The 23,520-nt window shown below is 45.1% G+C and overlaps 1 protein-coding gene across 11 annotated transcripts in view; it reads left to right on the forward strand.

Moving 5' to 3' along the window:
• Nucleotides 1–23,520, forward strand: part of NEO1 (neogenin 1) — a 553,038-nt gene that overhangs the window by 253,402 nt on the left and 276,116 nt on the right. For all 11 annotated transcript variants that reach the window (XM_054041102.1, XM_054041112.1, XM_054041104.1 and 8 more), the window contains exon 3: nt 19,813–20,088. In XM_054041102.1, coding sequence (XP_053897077.1) covers nt 19,813–20,088 — 276 coding nt within the window. The remainder of the gene's footprint in view (nt 1–19,812; nt 20,089–23,520) is intronic.

Raw genomic sequence — 23,520 nt, forward strand, 5'->3', positions numbered from 1 at the left:
CTTCTTTCCTCCATTCTGACAACTCCAGGCAGTTTTTCCTTGGAAGTCTTGTCCTGTTACCCCCTTACCTTAAATCTGTGTGGCACTAACAGGGAGACAAAACCTCCAAGACCTTTTTTAAAAGCCATAGCAAAGCATGAGTTTGGTTTCACAATCCACAAGAATGTTAATGAAATCATGAAAGAATCCTAAAATTGGTTAGATTTTAAACCTTCTCCCCCCCTAAACACCCTACACAAACTCTTTAGATTGCCTCAAGACTACTATGACTCTTGGGGATCCTGTCTTTGAATAGATTCAGCTGTTAGATAGAGTGGAAGGAAATCCACTTCAGATGTCCCTTAAGTGTTCCTGTGATAGGAAACTAGAATCACATGTTGAATTTTAAGTAGGTCAACTCCTTCATCACCTGAGATATTGAAGAATAATCTAACTTTTCATCATGGCAGTAAAATGAGAGGAATTCTTAGTATCCTTTGATATGAAGGATGCCTACCTCAACATTTCAAATGCTTCGGGGTTCCAGAACTTCCTCCAATTCATTTAGGACAATGAACATCTGCTATATACCACCCTCTCATTCGGTTTTACTTTGGCCCTTTGGAATTTCTGTAGGCATTTGGTTAAAGGGAGTACTGCCTTTCCCTGAAAGAAGATACCATGTTTGAGGGATCAGTAAAGGTGTCACTTTGCAGATCACTCCAAGACTTACTGAGTCTCCTATCCTAGCTAGTGTTTCCAATCAATTCTGAATGGAAAAGACTGAATGGTTTCCTTCACTAATACATCTGTGATCCCTCTTTGACCTACACTAGCAGCAATTTCCTATTGGATGAAGAGTCCTTCAGGCAGTTTCCATACCTTGTTAAAACCAGTTGACCACATGATGGTCTTATTCAAAGAACCATTCCCTAGTAAGAAACATTTCCAACCCCTGCTTCATTCTCTTCATCAGTGGGATTCTCCTTACAGCAGTTTCCTCTTTCACGTTAGCTCTGTTGGACACTCAAACATTCTCTGACCTCATAAAAAACCCTTGGGAAATGTTTCTAAGAACCTCAGTGATCATGGACACTGGGCACCAAGCCTGGAATGTCACTGCTCCATTGGTAAGCTCCAGTTTCCTGAACCTACTAAGAAAGAGGTCTTCATATTTAAGCCATTTGAACTCAAAGCCATAAGAAATTATTGCTCTTCTAAGTAGAGCTGGACAAAATTTTTTGGCTGAATTTTTTTCTGGCCAAAATTTCATAAATTCATGTCAAATTTGTTGAATTGATTTGATTATAAATATTCAGAGAAAACTGAAAAGTTTTGTTTTGACATTTTTGAAATTAAAATTTTTTATATTTTATTCTAAATGACTTTGTTTTGAAATTTACCTGAATTTTACCTGAAATTTACCACAGTCGTTGGAACTGTGGCGTCTTGCTCTGCAAGTTCTCCGCATTTCCCTAGCTTTGGTAGACAGTTGTTTGTTTTTAGTTTTGTTTTTGTTTTAGTTAGTAGCAGTTGGGTTGGGGGATTACTCTCCACCCCGACTATTTTTCTTTGGGGCTTCATGCCCAAGTCCCCAGGATTCAAGCCCTGCAAGTCCTGCTCCAAGCCCATGCCAATGGGCGATCCCCATGACTCTTGTTTAAAGTGTCTGGGGGAGGCTCACCAAGCCGAGAAGTGCAGGATCTATAAGGGATTTTGTCCTTGGACTGAAAAGGAGCGAGACTTTTGGCACTTAGTCCCCAGCCTCCTTCGGCGTCGCAGGACGTTCTTTGGTGCGCAGCACCCCGGCGGCGGTAGTGGAGGTGGCACTGCAGTTGAGTCTGGCCGTTCCTTGGCACCAAAGCCAGCAACATTGACTTGGCACCACTCCCAATCCCCGGCACCGAAGCGACACCGAAAGTTGGAGAAGGGTGGCTCTCCTTCACAGAGACCCACTTCCCTGGAGCCAGCCAATGTGGCACGTCCTGGAGGGGAGCGCCTGGCAGCGAAATTTGTGGACGCAGCACCATCGACTTTGGCCTCGCTGGGGGAACCATTGAGTCTGGTGCCGTTGGATTCCCCAACCCACAGCGTTGTGGAAGTCCAGCTCCTTCTACCCGGACACCTTTGCGGCTGCGAGGGACCTCATCGCCATGACGGCATCGGGGTCCCCTCTGTTCCATGCCAAGCCTCTGGTGCCCCAGCGGATGGCACCATCTCAAGGCAAGCTGGCGTTGATCTGACCGTCAGCACTGTCGGCTCTGGTGGTCGAGCCTTGGCACCGCTCCCATTCTCGGCACCGTTTGGAGTCCAGGCACTGCTGTCCATTGCAGTGCCGGTCGTACTCGCGACGCTGGACGTACTCGTGGCATCACTCCGGTCGATGCTCCTGATCATGGTGCTGCTCTGCCCACCGGTCGCCATCATGGAGCAGGTCCTGGATCCGGCACCAATCCCGGTGCCGTTCATTGTCTCGACACAGCACCAGGCTACGGTACCGCTCCAGGGCCCGACGCCGCTCCCCAGCCTCGTGGCACTGCTCTCCTCCTCGATGCTGCTCCCTGGCACAGATCCGCGCAGCATCACCTTGGCCCTCACGGTCCGGTTCTCATTCCTCTTGTTCAGAGACGGGACCGCCGCCAGTTGGACTGTGGCCGCCCTGATGAGGGGGCAGGACCATGGCAGGCGCACGGGCAGAGGCCCACCCAGAGGCTGTTCTGGATCCCATGGGCGTACCACCAGGCCCAGGGTGCACAGTATGGTGGTTCCCAGTCGGCTACCTCTCAACCATGGATGCCGGAAGCCTCCGCCAGTCGGCCCGCTCCTGGGGGTGTGGAGGAGATGTCATGCCCCCTCTGATTCCCTCTGACACTGGTTCCTGAGCCTGGGCCTGTGGTCAGCGATGCAGGGCATCAGGCCCCCGTGGTACAGGGGGGTCAGGACGATCCTCTTCCCCCCTGTGGCCTCTTCGTCCTCCTCCCCTGACGAGGCTGTGGCAGGCACCTCTATCTCCGGGCCACCCCCCAATAGATATCCGTGCTCATCAGGACCTCCTGCGCAAGGTGGCACGCAACATGAACCTGCAGGCCGAGGAGGTGGTGGAATCAGAGGATCCGGTGGTGGACATTTTGGCCCTGGAAGGTCCATTGAGGGTGGCCCTGGCCCTCATCAAGACCATCCAGACCAATGCCAAAACCATCTGGCAGACCCCGGCCTCCATTCCCACTACGGCCAAGGGGATCGAACATAAATATTTTGGCCCCTCGAAGGGGTACGACTATATGTTCACACACCTGGAGCCCTGTTCACTGGTGGTTGCGGCTGTGAATGAGAAGAAGAGTCGAAGGACGCCAAGCGGCTGGACTTGTTTGGTTGTAAGGTGTACTCCACGAGTGGGCTCCAGCTCCGGATTGCCAATCAGCAGGCACTCCATCCTGAAGTTCAAGGCGTTTGTGCCTCCTGAGTCCAGGGAGGAGTTTAGGGCCCTTGTTGATGAGGGCAGGACGGTGGCATGGACCTCTTTACAGGCCTCACTGGACGCTGCAGACTCAGCCGCACATACCTTGTCCTCGGGATTGCCATGAGGCGCACCTCCTGTCTGCAAGCCTCTGGCCTGCCCCCTGACGTTCAGCAGACACTGCAGAACCTACCCTTTGATGGGGAGGGCCTGTTCACGGAGCAGACTGACTCTAGGCTATATAGCCTTAAGGACTCGAGGGCGACCATAAAGTCCCTGGATATGCACACCCCAGCAATCCAGTGGAAGCACTTCAAGCCCCAACAGCCACAGCAGCACTCCTACCCTCGTCGGCTGAGGCAGGACTTTTACAGGCTTCGGGAGGAAGCCCTCCAACCTTCCGTCTGGGCAAGGCCAGGGCCCGACCAAACCATCGGCGGGTTCCAAGTACGCCTTTTGAAGGGATGCCCGAGGACTGCGTACCAAACTTACCCCCAGATCCTTCCCAACCCTTTTTGAATTGTTTATCCCACTTCCACCGTGCATGGTCTCAAATAACCTCGGACCACTGCGTCCTTTGCACAGTGGAAGCGGGATACTCGCTCCAATTTTGTTCCTTCCCACCCTCTCACCACCCCCCCCTTCCCTGTCTCTCTTCAGGGACTCCTCTCACGAGCAACTCCTTATTCAGGAGGTTCAGGTGCTCCTCGCCATGGAGGCAGTAGAGGAGGTTCCGCGGGAACTAAGGGGCAAGGGGTTTTATTCCCAATATTTTCTAATCCCCAAGGCCAAAGGGGCCTCTGGCCCATTCTGGACCTGTGCGGGTTCAACAAATTCATGATCAAGTTGAAGTTCCACATGGTCTCCCTGGGCACCATTATCCCTTCCCTGGATCCTGGAGACTAGTATGCCGCCCTCGACATGAAGGATGCGTACTTCCACATAGCAATTCATCCGGCACACAGGCACTTCCTGTGCTTTGTGGTCAACCGCGAACATTACCAGTTTACGGCCCTTCCATTCAGCCTTTCCACAGCCCCCCGGGTGTTCACCAAGCGTATGTCGGTCGTGGCTGCCTTCCTCCATCGACAGCGGACCTTACCTCGATGACTGGTCAGGTATATGTTCCAACAGCTGGGTCTCCTCCTCAACATAGCAAAGTCGACCCTAGAACTGACCCAGAGGATAGAGTTCATCGGGGCGGTACTGGACTCCGTTCAGGCACGGGCCCTCCTACTGGACTCCTGTTTCAAAGCTATCACGGGCATCATTCGGGGCCTTCAGTGCTTCCCGAGCTCGACAGCAAGGGGATGCCTGAGACTCCTTGGCCACATGGCTTCGTGTACGTACGTGACCTGGCACACCAGGCTCCGGCTCCGGCCATTACAAGCATGGCTCACCTCGGTCTACCGCCTGCGGCGCAACAGCCTGAATTTGGTGTTCACTGTCCTGGAGTGGGTCCTTGACTCACTCTGCTAGTGGCTTGACCCCCGACTGGTATGCGAGGGAGTCCCCTTTCACAGCCCCCAGCCTTCCTTTTCCCTGGTCACGGATGCGTGGGACGCTCATCTAGGGAACCTTTGGGCTCAGGGCCTGTGGTCTCTGTCCGAGTTATCCCTCCATATCAATGTCAGGAAGCTGATGGCAGTGCACCTTGCTTGTCAAGCCTTCCTGGCGCACCTGCACGGTCGTTGTATGGCAGTTCTCATGGACAACATCATGGCCGTGTTCTACATCAACGAGCCCATTCCTCACCTCTGTACCAGGAAGCCATTCGGCTGTGGGAATTCTGCATAGCACACTGCATTCACCTGGTTGCGTTCTTTCTTCCCGTGATTCAGAACACGCTGGCGGATCGCCTCAACAGGTCCTTCCCCTCGCACGAGTGGTCTCTCCGATCGGATGTCATCCACCCCATCTTCCAAAGGTGGGGGTTTCCCCAGGTCAACCTGTTTGTCACCCACAGCAACAGGAAGCGCCTAGCGTTGTGCTCCTTCCAAGGTCGCAGCCCGGGCTCTCTCATGGATGCGTTCCTGCCTCCCAGGACAGGTCGCCTGCTCTACGCCTTTCCTCCATTCCCCATCGTGCACAAGCTCCTGCTCAAGATCCGCAGGGATGGGACAAGGGTGATTCTGGTAGCTCCTGCGTGGCCTCGCCAGCATTGGTACACAACGCTGTTAGAACTGTCGGTGGATGTTCCGGTGCTGTTGCCTCTGTCATCCCGACCTGTGATCCCTCCACCTCACAGCGTGGATGCTGCATGGCTGAACCCCTCGGAGCTTCTGTTTTCGGACCCTGTAAGGCAGGTCCTGCTGGGCAGCAGGAAGCCCTCTACTCGAGCCACTTATCTGGCAAAGTGGAAAAGGTTTTCATGTTGGTGTGAACAGCACCGCACACGCCCCCTCCAGGTGCCGGTGCCCCTCATTTTGGAGTACCTCTTGCACCTGAAACAGCAAGGCCTGGCGGCATCCTCTGTGAGGGTTCACCTTGCTGCCATCTCGGCCTTCCACCTGGGCGCGTCTGGCCGCTCTGTCTTCGCCAACCCAATGGTTGGTCACTTTCTCAAAGGCTTAACCTGGTCCTTTCTCGACTCATGAGGCCCCCGTTCGAACCGCTGACCACATGCTCCCTGCTGTATCTTTCCTGGAAGACAGCTTTCGTGGTCACCATTACGTCAGCAAGACGCGTCTCTGAGCTGAAGGCCCTCACCTCGGAACCGCCTTGGTCTTCCACAAGGATAAGGTACAACTCAGACTGCACCCGGCCTTTCTCCCCAAGGTGGTGTCGGCCTTTCACACCAGCCAAGATATTTTCCTGCCCGTTTTTTACCCGAAACCTCATGCTGGTCCCTGGGAACAGCGACTGCATTCCCTTGATGTCCGTAGGGCCCTAGCTTTCTACATCGAGTGCACTAAGCCGTTTAGGAAATCAGCCCAGCTCTTCGTTGCGGTGGCGGACCAGATGAAGGGCCTCCTGGTCTCCTCTCAAAGAATTTCCTCCTGGATCATGTCCTGTATCCATGTTTGCTATGAGCTGGCCAGCATGCCGACCGCAGCTGTCACCGCACACTCCACTGGGGCACAGGCCTCGTCAGCGGTGTTCCTAGCCCAGGTACCGATCCAAGAAATCTGCAGGGCAGTGACTTGGTCCTCAGTGCATACCTTTGCCTCACGCTACACCATCGTCCAGCACGCCAGAGACGACTCGGCTTTCGGTAGAGTGGTACTATAGTCAACATTCCTTCACTCTGACCCCACCTCCCAGGTAAGGCTTGGGAGTCACCTAATTGGAATCGATATGAGCAAGCACTCGAAGAAGAAAAAACGGTTACTCACCTTTGTAATTGTTGTTCTTCGAGATGTGTTACTCATATCCATTCCAAACCCGCCCTCCTTCCCCTCTGTTGGAGTAGCCGGCAAGAAGGAACTGAGGGGGCACCTGGTCAGCAGGATCATATATTGAGCGCCATACAGGCACCACTGCAGGGGGCTCTACAGCCGACCCGACAGATGCTGCTAGGGGAAAAACTTTTCCACAGCAGTGCATGTGGCGTGCACACATCTAATTGGAATGGATACGAGCAACACATCTTGAAGAACAACAGTTACAAACATGAGTAACTGTTTTTTTCTACCTGAAATGAATTTTTTTGTTCACTTTTAAGTTCGCCAAATTTTTTTGAGTTTTTTTTTTGAACAGCCAGTGAACTGAAATATCAGTTACTTGCATAGCTCTGCTTCTGAGATCATCCCTGGTTCACTCGAACTATTAAGCAGTGATATTCCATGTAAACAAGGAGGAACAAGAAGCAAGATTCTGGTGAAAGGAGCAACAATTTTGTTGGAACAGACATAGCAGTACTTTCGTTGCTGCAAAACAATTCACCTGGTTAGACTCTTCACACCATTGAGCATCTAACAAATGCTGAGTGACTGGTCTCTTCATGGTGTCCAAGCAATCTCGGCTAATTGAGGAATCAACAAGAATTTTTTTTGCAGCAGCAAATGACAAGCTTCTGAAGTTCTATAGTAGATTCAGGGGTCCCAGTGCTAGCCTCTGATTTAGATCATTCACCCCTTTTCTCTTAACTCATGAGTACTGAGGAAAGTGAAGATGGATAAAGCATCCTTGATTCTAATTGCCCCAGATCAAGATTCTGCTGCAGTATCCTTAGCTTCTGGGGTTAAACATAAAGGGTTGTCATGGTTATACGATTATTTAGAAGTTACTCTTGTACCCCACCGCTAAATCTGATTCAGAGTATTATTTTTAATGGTTTCTGGTTTAATTTACTACAAATGATGTTATCCCTTCTACTTGATTAAACTAATTGCAGGAAAACTTGCAAGTTATAATATCAGCTTTGTTTCTAATGATGGAATATTAATGATGTTACAGAAATTGCACTAGTTTTTTTTAAATCAGTTAAAATTGGTTTAGTTAAAATTGTGCAAACCATTAGGTGAACACTCCCTTTGGTTTAGATTGCACATGTAAAAGCAAGCTAAACCAATGTAAGCAAGATTTAAACCAATAAGTGTCAACATACAGAATCACAATAGTTTAACTATATTGATATAAAATCATACCTTTAGTTAAACCGGTACAACTTTGTGTAGGCCAGTTCTCACCTACAAAGCATCAAGTTTTAAGTAATTTTCTGCAGTCAGACATGCATCACCTGACAGACACACACGAACATAGAAAAAGAGAAGAGGGGAAAAGGAATAGGTACTTTTTTCTGGTGGTAGGTGGGTTATGATCGTTAGCTTTAGGCCCGAGTTGTGGCATTTTCTTTGGGAAGGTAGTCTCTGGCCCATTTGTTGTCAGGTAGGAATGTTGGATTAGCGATACTAATGAGTGATTGATAATTTTTGATACCTCAATATTTAGGTGTCCCAAAATCACTAATCACTTTTGAAAATCTTGGTCTAAGTTTCTAAGCCTTATGGATTGACTCTTAAGACCTTCAAAACATGAACTGAATGTGATAAATACAATGACATCGGCTTGAGGCCTTGTCTAAACTGGGAATTTCCCCCAGTTACAGACATTGGTATGCAGTCAGCAACATAGCTGCACTAATGCAAACCCCAGCATAGGAAGATCATCTCATTGTTTACTTGTGCTCCCCCTGTTTGTCTGTATTATCTATTGTCTACTCTTTTCCTTAGAACATAAATTCTTTAGGCCACAGACCTAGGGTTACCATATCTAACAAATAAAAAAAGAGGACCCTCCACGGGCCCTGGCCCCGCCCATTTCCCCACCCCCCCGCCCCAACTCCACCCCTTCCCCGCCCTAACTCCGCCCCCTCCTCCCTCCCACTCCCAGCCACGCGGAAAGGGCTGCCCGAGCGCTACCGGCTTCACGGTTTGCCGGGCAGCCCCCAGACCCTGCGCCCCCGACCGGCGCTTCCCCAGCGCAGCTGGAGCCCGTGAGGGGAAGCGCCCAGCTGGGGGCGCAGGGTCTGGAGGCTGCCCGGCAAACCGTGAAGCCGGTAGCGCTTGGGCTTCGGGCAGCCCCCTTGCCTCCGGACCCTGTGCCCCCAGCCGGGCACTTCCCCTCCCGGGCTCCGGCGGCGCAGGGTCCGGAGGCATGGGGGCTGCCTGAAGCCGGTAGCGCTTGGCCAGCCCGGCTCTTAAACAGAGCCGAAGAGTCAGGGGAGGAGCAGAGCCGCTGCGGGAGGGGAAGTGCCTGGCCGGCATTTTCCCGGACATGTTCGGCTTTTTGGAAATTCCCCCCGGACGGGGGTTTGAGTGCCGAAAAGCCGGACATGTCTGGGAAAAAGAGGACGTATGGTAACCCTACACAGACCATCTGTTGTAAATTTGTACAGTGTCCAGCACAATGAACCCAGATCTCTAGACACTAATACAAATAATGTTAGTTACAATTTGCATTGGTGAAACTTTCAAACCTTGGTTTTGAACAGCTGCACCGCTGCAAATAATAGCATATATAATTTTTCTCTTTCTAAATTACAGCTACACTGATTGCTGACCACTGATGGCTGAAAATCCACAAAGTTGACAAGGCCTGAGGATCTGAAACAATAGCATTAAGCAAAATGACAAGTTTCACTGATGATATTAGCAGAAACAACTAGCTAATATGATTCTCCATTTTTGCTGGCTGTAGTAACAAATACTGGAGTGTGGTGCTGTGTGATAACTGATGTCAGTGGTTGCTGGAATGAGGAATAAGGAATTCAAGCTTGGCCTTCCCCATTGTCATCTGTGCCTCTGTGGAGAGACATGCATTCCACCTTACCCAAAGCCTCAGGTGGTCCAATGGGGGCTCTTGTTTTCAGGGCTTTAGGGGTTCTAGTCCTGCATTTTCAGGAGCATACTTCATGGAAAGATTTATGATCTTAATGGAGTGGATTTTTTTGGGTAGGATTTTATATCTTGTGCATTTTATCAGACACAGGATTACCCTTCCCTGCTCCTTGTGCACATTAGGACATTCACAGGAGTGTGGCTTTCTTTGGTTGCTTTGCATTCCTGTGAGTTCCATGTGTTTGAAGTGGCAGTGGAGGAGGGAGGGTGGTGGTTGAGCATTGATTGGAGAAGATGATGGGGGGATGTTTCTCTTAAAACTATGGTACCTATATAATATATCCCTAAGGTGTTACATTGTACACTTGTTGGGGGAGAGGTTTTCTACAAGCTTTTTCATTTATCTTTGAACTCATTTATTCTGTATTTCCCCATCATTTTGGCTTGCAGAACAGGAGAACTGGCAGCCTCTCTTGTGCCTGTTCTATAATTTTTGCAGCCACTGATTTGTCTCCCTATGGTTCACGGCTTAATTCTAAATTCTTTAGTGATTAAGCCATTGACTTTACTTTCTTTTGTCCCAAGTGGGTGTCATGAAAGCATGTGATCAAGGATCTAAAATTTTATTTACACAAGACATATTGATAGGAAGCCTGAGATTCCCTTAATCGTTTTCAGTATTGGAAAGCTTCTTGGTCTGGCATACCTAATAAATCTATCATTGCATTAGGGAACAGATAGCCTTCTTTATCCTCTGAGTGTCAGGATCCATTCTGATAGGGAAATAGAGACTACTGGGTTAAAAAGGAACTCAGCACATGTTAAGCAACCTCTTGATATTCTGTTGACATGTTCATTAGGCATTATTGTGTGGTCATCAGTGCCTTTGCAGAAATTGCTTTTGAGCAATGTGACTGGTGTAGTGGTCTGAAAGTATTGTGCGTAAATATTACCTAATTTCCCATTGTCTTCTCTCACACACTGATTTGGGTTTTGAGTGCTGCTAGGCCTAGTTAATCCACTGTAGATTTGGGACTCTGAGCAGAAAAGGAAATGTTAATAACCTGAAAATTTGAATTCTTTAGAGAGCTACCTCTGTCAAGAGACCTATCTGGTATGTTGTTCTATTCTCATAGTTTGATACAGAATTATTGTTGGAGATAATGATTTTTAAACTAATTATTCACTAGTTTTGCTAGGGAAGCTCTCATCTGGAGTGGCTTGATCGAGATCTATTGAGAGTTGGATGCCAGATCATTTTCATGATCAGAAGAGCTACTTGAGGGCAAAAGACAACAGCCTAATCCAATAATTTGGGAACAATTTATAGAACTACAGTTTTCAAGTAATGAACCAAATTCTTGTTTTTAGGAATCATATGGATACATTTAAAATAATTTAATCATAAACTATATAAATGGTCTTTCTAAATTCCCAACATTTCAGCAATATAAGGTTTCCAAAGCCTCCTTGGAGCAAGTATCATGTCTTCCTTTACTGCTTTACTTTATCAAGTACTCTGATGTTTAACAAAAGTGAATGAAAGTTCATAAAATGTCAAACTAACCTGTAACAAATGTTGGTGGGAAAAAGTACAGAAGGAAGACAGGCTGAGTTAGTCCAAACAAAAAGGTCGACTGATATTACTCAAGGACTATGCTGGATCAAGCCTGGTAAACAAAAGAAGTACGGGACTGTAAATCAGTGGACTAAAATTGGTGTGTCAGAAATTAGGCCTAACTGGCAATCAAAATAACGAGAAGATGGGCTATTCCAGCCATCACTCCCCTTTTGGGATTCTTAAAAAGAAAAAACTTTGGGGGACGAGAGCGCAAAAATTGCTGATGGAAAACATAAGTTGGCTGCCAACTAGGGTGACCAGATGTCCATGTTTTGACCGGAATATCCGGTCGAAAAGGGATCCTGGAAGTGCCGTGCAGTGGGGCTGGCAGGCTACCTGCTAGCTTACGCACCATGTGGCTCCCAGAAGCAGTGGCATGTCCCCCTTCCGGCTCCTACGCATCGGGGCAGCCAAGGGGCTCCACATGCTGCCCTCACCCCAAGCGCTGCCCCCGCAGCTCCCAATGGCCGGGAACCACAACCAATGGGAGCTGCGGAGGCGACGCCTGTGGATGGGGCAGTGCGCTGAGCCGCCTGTCCGTGCCTCCGCGTAGGAGCCCAGGGGGGATGGGACGGGGGCATGCTGCTGCTTCTGGGAGTTGCTTGAGGTAAGTGTCACCCAGAGTCTGTACCCCCAACCCTCTGCCCCAGCCCTGATCCCCCTCCTGCCCTCCGAACCCCTCGATCTCACCCCGGAGCACCCTTCTGCACCCCTAACTCCTCATCCCTAGCCCCACCCCAGGGCCTGCACCCACAGCCAGAGCCAGATTAACTTTTTGTGGGCCCGGCGCCAAACATATTTGTGGACCCCCATTGGGGAAATAGGGCATGTGATGCGGGGTGGTCCGCAGAGCGAGGAGCCGGTTGGGGGCAATGATGTGCAGCGCAACAGGAGTGGCCCCTCTCAGCCCAGCACAAGGGCACTGTTTACAAACCCACAGCTGCTAGACGCACACTGGCCCGCCCAGCCCTGCGCTGCCAGCAAGCCCCTTACACACTGTCCCCCTGCCCAGTGCCCTGCCCTTATGCCCAATATTTTATTACACAACTCTACAGTCAAAATACTTGAGTGTTGAAGGATGAAATTTTAGCATGGAAATGACCCTCTTTGAGAAATGCCTTCTCTTTTTCCGGGAAAAAAAGGTTTTATGTGACAGAGCTGAGAAACCTGAATAATGAATATGCACAGCAGTTTGCCAAGTTCATATAGCAAGTAGCTAAATAAGGATTTGTTTCACACACGGTATGTCTATTGCTAACGCAGCTGGATAGCGAAAAGTCAAGAAGGTTCCTGTAAACTTTATAAGATCCTTATGAGGTTGAGGGAAGGGCTCTGCAGGAACCCTGGCTCTGCTCCTGCAGCTCTAGTAAAGTACTCAGAATCCCTTACCTAATCCCTGTGAATTTTGAATGAAACTGTGAAGTGAGCAGGGAATGAGGCAAGAAGGTCTTGATATTGATACAGCATCCCTTTAAATGTCTGTATTTTCCAATGTATTTTTGCCTTCAGGTAGCAATTCTCCCTTTGTTTCCCTCTCTTTTAATTGAGGCAGCTTTTATTTGATGCTAAGGAAATATATGAAAACAGCTACTTTAATATGCCATTTTATTGAGTGTGACCATGATATGTGCACTTATCAGGGCTGTTGCTCCTATCATTTCAGACTATTTAGATTGACCTTGGTAAGGAATTATTTGGCCAATCCACAGTTGAAAAGATCAGCTAAATACTTCACTTCTTGCTAAATTGTTAAATATTAAAGTAATATCTGACAGGGTCAGTTGTATTAATTTAAACAGACTATATGGGCCCAAAGAGTCAAAGATGTTAACATGACCCTGAAAGGGACCAGCATTAAATTTATCTTAAACAAAGTTCATGGTTTGATATACAGAGACCATAGCCTGCTTAGTGCCATGGCAAAACTCCATTACAAATCCATTTTAACGTTTTATTAATGATACAGAATAAGGAAAAACAATTGAAATTTGAAGCATTTGAAATTTAAACTGTTAAGTAAGGCTTTCATTTTACAACATCCCTTCATCCCTTTTCCTTTAGCTGCAGATTGTCTTGGGAAGGAAAAACCTCCTTGTTCGACAGTTCCTCAGGTGGTAATAACTGGTAAAAAAGTGAAGGCATTACTCAAAAAGGGTTATTTCCACACTAAAACTTCATCCTTCAACCCTCAGTTATTTTGACTGTAGAGCTGTGTAATAAAATATTGTGGAAAAATATTTTTTATAATTCCCATTTTACTCAGTGTCTTCAACCGTTTTTGCTCAAACTTCAAGAAAAACATCCCTTGTTAACCCAAAAAGGGAGAATTTCAGCCTGAAAGTTTAAAGCTTCAGAGAGTTATGAGCTTCTGAAGAGACTGGGTTAGAATGGAAATGGTTATGTAATCGTAACTATGGCTATCATAGCTGTTTCCATTTCTGTGCCACTCATCATCCTATCTGGCTTCTGAGAACCCTGTGACAAACTTACTTCTCTGCCAATCATTTTGTGACTAAGGTGGATTTAGTGTCAGATTATGATTATTCATATGGTTGAATAAAAGAGGAGATGAAGGGCACTGGCAGCAACATCATCAAAACCTAGCATAGTCAGCTGTTTTCCAGCTTCCTTTAAGCAAATGACCATGGTTAGTTTTCATACATAATTAGTAAAGAGGGAAGGTGGACAGAGTGATGGCAAGGTAGATGAAGATAACACGAGAAATAATATATCTTAAGGTTCTAAATACCTTGAAAAGTGAACATTTCACTTAGGATTTTGGTCGGGAATACAGAAATTCAGCACACTATGCTGAACATTATTGTAGTTGAGACTTTCACAATTTAGACCCTTGCATATCTTTTTGTTTTAGACTTTTCAACACTAATTTAAAAGGCTGGTTTAATATTTATGTTGAATTCTATTATACTGTGTTATAACAACTCTGCTGTAAGAATGTTTGCATACATTTTATTCTGGCTAGCAAATACTTCTACCTAGTGATAATTGGCTTCACTGGGACTACAGCTTTTATAGTCAAAATGCTTTGCTTGCTGCATATGTGAGGAAGTAGCATGAGGGTGTCATTTGACTGATATTGTTGATCAATTGACTTCTGGCTTGTTACACTGCTCTACAGCCAAAATGCTTCTGAAATAAATGTAGTCAAACTTTACTAATTCTGGGTCACTGAGAATGAAAATGATGCTTAAAATTGTTGATTGGCTCTAGTTTTCAAGATATGCTATTGGGTCAGTATATACGACCCTTGACTTGGGAATGGCGGAGGATAAGTGAGTTATAAAGGGAAGGGATCTCAATTTAAACCAGAAATAACTAAAATATATCTTTGACTGGATCTATGAATAAATCTAGGACTGGGTTTGGACAGTACTTGTTTTTTAGGCAAAACAATGAATGATGCAATCTGAAGCTGGTATTGCGTCATAAATGATATGAATTGCATCATGTTATTCCTAGAAGTCATGGATGATGCAATCGTAACAAAGCTTACATCACTCTGCTGAACAAATTGCCCTATATCAGCTCTACAAATCATACAGCGTCGTGCTCTCTTGTTTGTCAGTGTTTGATTTTGCAAAGGGACACATTTCTGTTTAGCCAAAGTGAGCAGAGATGCCTCGTACTTGTGTGAACAGTGCAGATAACTTCTGCTATGTTTGTGGTGAAGTGACTTTTGCATCACAAAAGTGCAGTATAACCACTATGGTTAAGAAAGCCTATCACCTTTATTTTGGCTGCAAAATTGGAGATCAGGACAAGAGGTGGGCCCCGCGCATATGCTGCAACACTTGTGCAACAAATCTTCGCCAGTGGTTGAAGAGGAAAAGGAAATCTACGCCTTTTGCAGTGCCAATGATTTGGAGAGAGCCAACAGATCATACCAGCAATTGTTACTTCTGCATGGTGCCTCCAGTTGGGAAAGGTATGTCAAAGAAGAAAAAGTGGACTGTGCATTATCCAAACAGCTATACGCCCAGTACCCCATGGAGAAGGACTGCCGGTTCCTGATGCACCAGAATCATTCTCAGTTGAGTCAGATGAGGAAGAGCAAGAGGATGAAACTTCTGGTTCTGAACTATCAATGTCACAGGACCCACATTTTCTCCCATCCTCCTCCTCTGAACCACACCTCATAACACAAGGTGAACTGAATGACCTTGTCAGGGATTTGGAACTACCCAGGAGTAAGGCAGAGCTGTTGGGCTCCAGACTACAGCAGTGGAATCTCCTGGCAGGTGATGTTAGGGTTTCCATGTTCCGTGACCGTCAAAAGGATCTTGTCCGATTCTTCTTCATGGAAGGTGATCTTGTAGCCTACAACAACATCGATGGTGTGATGGCAGCCCTCAACATTGTTCACGATCCAGATGAGTGGAGACTGTTCATTGATTCATCGAAGACGAGTCTTAAAGCTGTTTTACTGCATAATGGCAATGTTTTGCCATCAATTCCAGTTGGTCATGCAGTCCATATGAAGGAAACCTATGACAACATGAAACAACTGTTGAGGTGCATAAACTATGACCAACATCAGTGGCAGCTTTGTGGCGATTTGCTTGGTCTGCAGACTGGATACGCAAAGTACTGCTGTTTTCTCTGCGAATGGGATAGTCGTGCAAGGGATTCCCACTACATCAAGAAAGATTGGCCATTCCGACAGTCACTGGAGCCTGGGAGGAAAAGTGTTCAGCATCCACCATTTGTTGAATCAAGGAAGATTTTGTACCACCCTTACACATCAAGCTGGGTCTGATGAAGAACTTTGTCAAGGCCGTTGACAAAACACAAGCAGCTTTCAAGTACCTCCGTGGAAAATTTCCAAGGGTAAGTGAAGCTAAGATAAAGGAAGGTGTCTTTGTTGGTCCTCAGATTCGTGAACTTCTTTGAGATGATGCATTTGACCATGCACTGTGTGGCAAGGAAAAGACGGCATGGAAAGCCTTCCAGTTAGTGGCAATAAATTTTCTTGGAAACAACAAGGCAGACAAGTACAGGTTGTTGGTGGAAAACCTCCTCAAGGCATACAAAAGCTTTGGTTGCAACATGTCACTAAAGATACATTTTTTGCACTCATCTAGATTTTTTTCCACTGAACTGTGGAGCAGTGAGGGAGGAGCACGGCGAGCGATTTCACCAGGACATTGCAACAATGGAGAAACGCTATCAGGGCAAATGGAGCCCATCAATGCTTGCAGACTATTGCTGGACAGTGACAAGAGATGCTCCAGTTAATGAATACAAGAGACAAGCCAAGAAGCGCCGAGTAGACACTGAATAGGACTAAACTATGTACATAATAGTTTTTTGCCTTTTGTTTCATAATAAATCTTATTTATATATCCCTTTTGCTGATTTTTAAAGTGTTACATAAACAGGACAGGTGAAATATTATCATGTAAAGCAGCCATAAACACATGAAAAGACCCAGGTTTACAATTTATGATTAAAACTCTACTATCTACACTATATACATAGACATAAAATGTAAAAACTTAAATATCTTAGAAACAGTAGTTTTAATTGTCATATTTGAATTCAGCACATCAAAATACATAATAAATAGCACATTTTATCTCTGAAAAAAGAAGAACAGGAGTACTTGTGGCACCTTAGAGACTAACAAATTTATTAGAGCATAAGCTTTCGTGGACTACAGCCCACTTCATCGGATGCATAACATCCTATAAATTTGTTAGTCTCTAAGGTGCCACAAGTACTCCTGTTCTTCTTTTTGCGGATACAGACTAACACGGCTGTTACTCTGAAATTTATCTCTGAAGCAGACGACTTTTAAAAAATTTTAGACCAGTGTTATAGAAGACTCTTACGGTGACTTGTGAATTATGGTGCAAATCTGATCTAGGTGTGTAGTAAATTAAATTACTTTTCTGCCTTTAGAGATGTACTAGTGTTCTCTTGATTTTATTTCCACTGAGATTTTTCAGATCATTCTGGAACTCATAGAAATGCAGGGCTCATAGTGTACTTCATCTACTTTGGGAAAACTCAATTGTCTTTGCTTCTAGTACGTTCATTAAAATATTTTGCAGAAAATATTTTCGTAGAAAACTTTTAATTTGCCAGGGGTGAATGCAAAGTTGAAAATACTTTGTAACTTATTTGAAAAAAAAGCCCAGATGCTTGAAAGTCAGGAAATTATCAATTAAAATTCGGATACCAACCTTAATTCTGCTCCTATACTGCCATTTAGTCTCTGCTTACTAGTGGGAAACTTACATGAGTTGCCACATGGAAGAAACAAATCTACCCGTTGCATATATGAATTACAAGAATGTGTTATTGAGTCATATGCTACAACCAGCATTCACTCTTCTAGGTTATACTGTGTACAGAATTTAGTCTTACCTTGTAAGGGTGGATGGGTTATCATGATGTCTAAACTGAATGAGTAGGATACATGGAGTACAATTTTATCACTAACCTCTATCTGGATTTCTGACCAATATTAGTAATATTAGCAAAGCCCTACCTGTTTTAGAAGATATGGTGTGAGCCCCAGCTCATGTGGTGTGATGAACAGAGGGTAGGATTATTTCTCTGTCACATTTGTAGAAAGTAAGATGATCTCATACTTGAAGCATGAGTTTCTGGTCAGTATCCAGTGGGAGGGCTGGGTTTCCAAACTGGTATGTAATTTCCTCAGGGTTTGTGTCCTGTACTGGAAAATTTAAATTTGGGTGGGGGTTGGAGGAGAGGCAAAGAATAAATTGGTGTTGGAACTTGAAGTAAACTTCCTGATTTATGAGAATTTAGGGTTTTTAAACTTTAACATTTTTAGTTTCTTAAAGGGAAATAATCTCATCCTTTTCCTAAATGAACTTTTGTCTAGGCATTTTGTTAGGCCTTTTAAACAAATTTTGAAGACTGCAGAGCAATCCATTTTTATTATAATGTTTCAGCTAGATTTGTTGGTTTATCTAGAAAGTGATATACCATATATACTTGTTCATAAGCTGAATATTTTTGGTAAAGTGAAGCATCAAAGATCAGGGTCGACTTATAAACGGGTCTACACCAAAATTTGATGATTTTAAACTCTATGGAATTATTGAATTGAATATCTAATACATTGTCGTTTTGTTTACCTGGAGCATCTGCCGGCATGGAGCCTCTCAGCATCCTGTGGCCGCGGTTCGCCGTTCCCAGCCAATGGGAGCTGAGGGGCTCCGTGCCTGTGAACGCTCCAGATAAACAAAACGTCCAGGCCTGGTAGCGGCTTACCCTGAAGGGCCAGGAGCCAAAGTTTGCCAACCCCTGAAATATAGGGTTGGCTTATGAAAGGGTCATACAGTTTTTGCTATTTTTACCTATCCATCTTATAAACGAACGGGCTAACGAACGAGTATATATGGTAGTTTAAAGCCAGTAGTGTGAAAAATACAGCTGTTATGTCATAGTGCTGCATCCAGGAATAACTTTTTTGTAAGGCAAGGAAATTAAATGCACAAAAATACATAAATGCAAAGTTAAGGCTGAAAATGTAAAAACTTGCATATGAAGAAATTCAAAAGCTACTTTAGTCATGTTGCTCATGTGCACCAGTACAGCGTATTTTAAGTTTAGTGTTTTCAAACACTGTTTTTATAAGAGAATTATGCACTACATTCCTACTGTGTTTCAATTACATTGAATGCCTAAATGACTGTGAAGTTAATGTATATCTTTGTCGTTTGTGTAATGAACACTGATAATGTTGCCATTGGGGGGCGCACACTTCTAAATTTCCTGACTTTTGAATTTAAATTCTTAACTTAAACCTCTCATCAACCTATAATTGTATTTACAGAATACAATTATATTCTCACAGAATTTAGGATCTGGGAAGGGAAGACCATTCCAGGAGCCTCCTCTCCTTCCCCAGGGCATGCATTATGTCTTGTGATAATTTCAGGCCTTATTCTCAGCCCTGGGGTGCACTGAGAGGAAGTGGGGCCACGTGCAGTCCCTCTCTGAGTTCCTGATAAGATTCTGCACCACAGCTTACTTGGCCCAGTGGCTAGATGTCATCATTTGGCCCAAAGCATATGTAGCTTGATGTCCAAGAGGGGACTGGTCTAGGCTTCACCATTTTTTCTGGGGTACTGTTTGCTTCCTAGGGACACAAAGAGGGAGCACACAGGGGGATGTGGGTGAGTTTTCTTTGCATGTCTCCTCCTTCTCCCATAAAGGCTTTCACAATTTGGCCCTCAGTGTTTCTTTCCCCTGATAAAACATATTTAATATGATGCCCCATGTAGAATCTGTGTTGTATTCACTTGTTGTTCAAATAAGCAATTTTTTTTCTTATTCTCATCCATATCTGCTGATTCTAAAAAGATGGAGTGCAACTTTTGTCATGCTTAAAAGTCAGATTGCTGGTCTGACCTTCAGAATTGTGGTAGTTTGGCATAACTTTGATTTTTCCATTCTCTTTTCACCTTCCTCTCCAGGACTTCCAAGGTTCACTAGCCAGCCAGAATCAACATCTGTCTATAGAGGAAACAGCGTAATTCTGAACTGCGAGGTTAATGCTGATCTGGTACCATTTGTGAGGTGGGAGCAGGATCGTCAACCACTCTTTTTGGATGACCGTGTATTCACATTACCAAGTGGAGCTCTAATCATTAGTAATGTTACAGATGGGGATGGCGGACTCTATCGCTGTGTCATTGAAAGTGGTGGTTCGCCCAAATACAGTGATGAAGCAGAGCTTAAAGTTCTTCCAGGTACTAATCTATTTTTTAAAATATTTTTCCCCATTAGTCTATCCATTGTGTGTTATCTCCTTTAATGATAAGATGAAAGGAAAACATAACAGGAGCACTTACCAGATAGTAGAAGGAAAGGAGATGTGGCAAGCAGCAGTCTGCTGCCAAATGGCAGCTGGGCCTTTAAATGTGACAGAGGTAATGACAGCCCTAAAGCAATCAAGAAAACTGTGCTGGGAAAAAGAAGAACAGGAGTACTTGTGGCACCTTAGAGACTAAAAAGGTGCCACAAGTACTCCTGTTCTTCTTTTTGTGGATACAGACTAACACGGCTGCTACTCTGAAACCTGTGCTGGGAAAGAGTTCCTATAAAAAGTTCCCTACACTGGAGAGTTTTGTTTGTGAGGAGGCAATTGTAAAGAAAGGGGCTGGTCACTCTTTTGATGCAAGATGTATAGATAGGCATCTTCAGGTTTTCCAGAATGGAGCCTGGTGTTTGAGATAGCTATGCCCAAGATTTTCAAAAATGACTGGTATTTGTGATTGCCTCAGTTTTGGGGTACCCAACTGGAAGCATTTTTAGAGAGACCTAATTTTTAGAAAATACTGAGCATGCAGCTGCTGAAAATAAGGCCCGTTTTAAGATGTCTCCAATTGAGCACCCAAAAGTGGAGGCACCCAATCTCACTAGTTATTTCTGAAAAATCTTGACCGTGTTTATCTTTTTCACAGATTAACTTTCTATAATTAAACTAAGGAGTAACTATGACATCAACTACTTGCAGTTTCGTATATTTAGTGTAATACAGGACAACTGAACAGCAGTATGACTAGATGTTCTAACAGGAACACAACTATAAAAACGGATCAGAAATAAGACATTGATTTGGGTGCCAGGTCCAATCCGTAACTCTTCTGACCAGTCTGAGAGCTTGTTTTACATGGACTTTCCCATTGATTGTGCAAAACTTTGACTCTTTCCTTCTAACTTTTTTTGATGGTTTAGAGTTCTGATTCTACTTCCACTGTTTGAATACCTGCCCCAATTAGATCACTTTCAGGCTAGTAAAACTGCCATGGAAAACATATAAACCCCATGAATTACAGCTGCTTTTGAGGCCAGAGTGTCAAAACCATACCCTGGTTTTTAACAGGTGTCAAAAGCAGCTGTAATTCACGGGGTTTCTATGTTTTCGTTGGCAGTTTAATCTGAAAGTACTTAGAAAATCAGGTTTCTAAGCAAGTTTAGTTTTAGTAGTCTTATAAAAATCTTCAGGTTGCCTTGTTGCAGTGACTGGTAGACTTTTTTTCTGTCCTGGGGACAGAGTTTGTGTCCTTTTTTATAATCTTCAAACCATGACTGAATTCTTGTTTTAAACTTGCTTTTAAAATATTTCTGAGTATTTGCAGGGCCTTCAAGATGAGCTCTAGAGATTTCCAGGTCTGTGGTGATTATAAGGATTTTTTGGAATTTCTATCATAGCCCTCCTGGTTTAGATTATATTATTGCACAAGATACCCACATTAGGGACTGCACTTAATGACTTCTCTTTCCTTGTTTTGGGAAATGTGAAAATGTTGAAAATGAAGTAGCATGTCTATAGAGAACGAATTTCAATCTTCTCCTGAATTTAGTGTCTGTCTTTTTGAATGGAAATCAAATTGTCCCATAGAATGTTCTCTATTCCTATATCTTGGCTGGACAGGTAATTGATTGTTTGAGATTCACTTGAAAGAAAGACCTATCTCTAATGTTCTTTAGTCCATTCTGCCCCACATTGTAAATCAATGCCTATCACCTGGTCTACACTAGAAAAATTTAACTGGTTAAAGCTCCGAGAATATTTGTAAAACACCTAGAATGTATTGCATTTACTGAATCAGGAATTGTGGGATAAATATTCAGAGAACATTGTCATTTATATTTTTCAGTGCTAATATGGGCCAAAACTAAACTGTATCCACAGGTAAAACCATAGCCCACAAGTTAAACAGTTTATGAAAACTGAATAATCATGTTAACCTAAATGTTTTTCACAGTTTGGCTTAAAGCATCCACACTACCCTTTAGAAATGCCCCCTCCCAAAAGTTAATTAAATTAACATTTTAGAAGCTTGCACCAATATGACAGGCTCACAGGCTGTGTCTACACTTGCAAATTTGATGTCTTTTCAACACCAAGTCTTCACTGCTGCTCAGAGCAAGGTTTTGTGACAGTGCTGAAAATTCATGAGTCCTGTTTACAATAGCACTTAGACCCATGCTAGCGCTGAGACAGTGGTTTTGATGCAGAAGAGTGAGCACTGAATTTGTTAGTACAGACAGTCCATTTGTCCCAAAATATTAGTATTGTTACTATTAATAGTACTTTAGAAAATATTTATTTTATCGTAGCACCCAAAGACCCCAATCAGTGTTGCTGGGATTGGCACAATGACAGTTAGACTTAGTCAATGGAGTTTAAGAACAACCTTTATTGAGGTTCCTTCCTGAATAGGGATGTGTTTAAGCATGTGCTTAGATGCTTTTCTGAGACTGGGCCTCAAATTCAAGTGAATTTTTTTAGGTTTAAACATTCTTTACTTTGGCTGCATTAGTATCCATTTTAGTATTACTGAAAATTTGATTTGTTGTTTTTCCTTTTAAAATCAGGGCTGCCCAGAGGATTCAAGGCGCCTGGGGCAAAGCAATTTCGGGGGCCCCTTCCATAAAAAAAAGTTGCAATACTATAGTAACATGTATTTGGAAATGTAAAAAATAACTAGTGAAATACATTCAAAAATTATTGTGTAATAATTTGAAAATACACTAAATACATTATTTAAAAACATTAAATAGGGTTACCATACGTCCTCTTTTTCCCGGACATGTCCGGCTTTTCGGCAGTCAAACCCCTGTCCGGGGGGAATTGCCAAAAAGCCGAACATGTCCGGGAAAATGGCGGCTCTGCTCCTCCCCGACTCTTCGGCTCTGTTTAAGAGCCGGGCTGGCCGAGTGCTACCGGCTTCGGGCAGCCCCCGTGCCTCCAGACCCTGGCCCCCAGCCGGACACTTCCCCTCCCGGGCTCCGGTGGCGCAGGGTCCGGAGGCACGGGGATGCCCGAAGCCGGTAGCGCTCGGGCAGCCCGGCTCTTAAACAGAGCCAAAGAGGAGCAGAGCCTCCAGGCGCAGCAGCTCTGCTCCTCTTCGGCTCTGTGTAACTGACACAGTGTAAGTTACGCAGAGCCGCCGCGGCTGGAGGCTCTGCTCCTCTTCGGCTCTGTTTAAGAGCCGGGCTGCCCGAGTGCTACTGGCTTCGGGCAGCCCCCGTGCCTCCGGATCCTGCACCACCAGAGCCCAGGAGGGGAAGTGCCCAGCTGGGGGCGCAGGGTCTGGAGGCATAGGGGCTGCCCAAAGCCCGAGCGCTACCGGCTTCACGGTTTGCCGGGCAGCCTCCAGACCCTGCGCCCC

This window comes from Malaclemys terrapin, chromosome 10, assembly GCF_027887155.1.
Source record: "Malaclemys terrapin pileata isolate rMalTer1 chromosome 10, rMalTer1.hap1, whole genome shotgun sequence".
NCBI lineage: Eukaryota > Metazoa > Chordata > Testudines > Emydidae > Malaclemys > Malaclemys terrapin.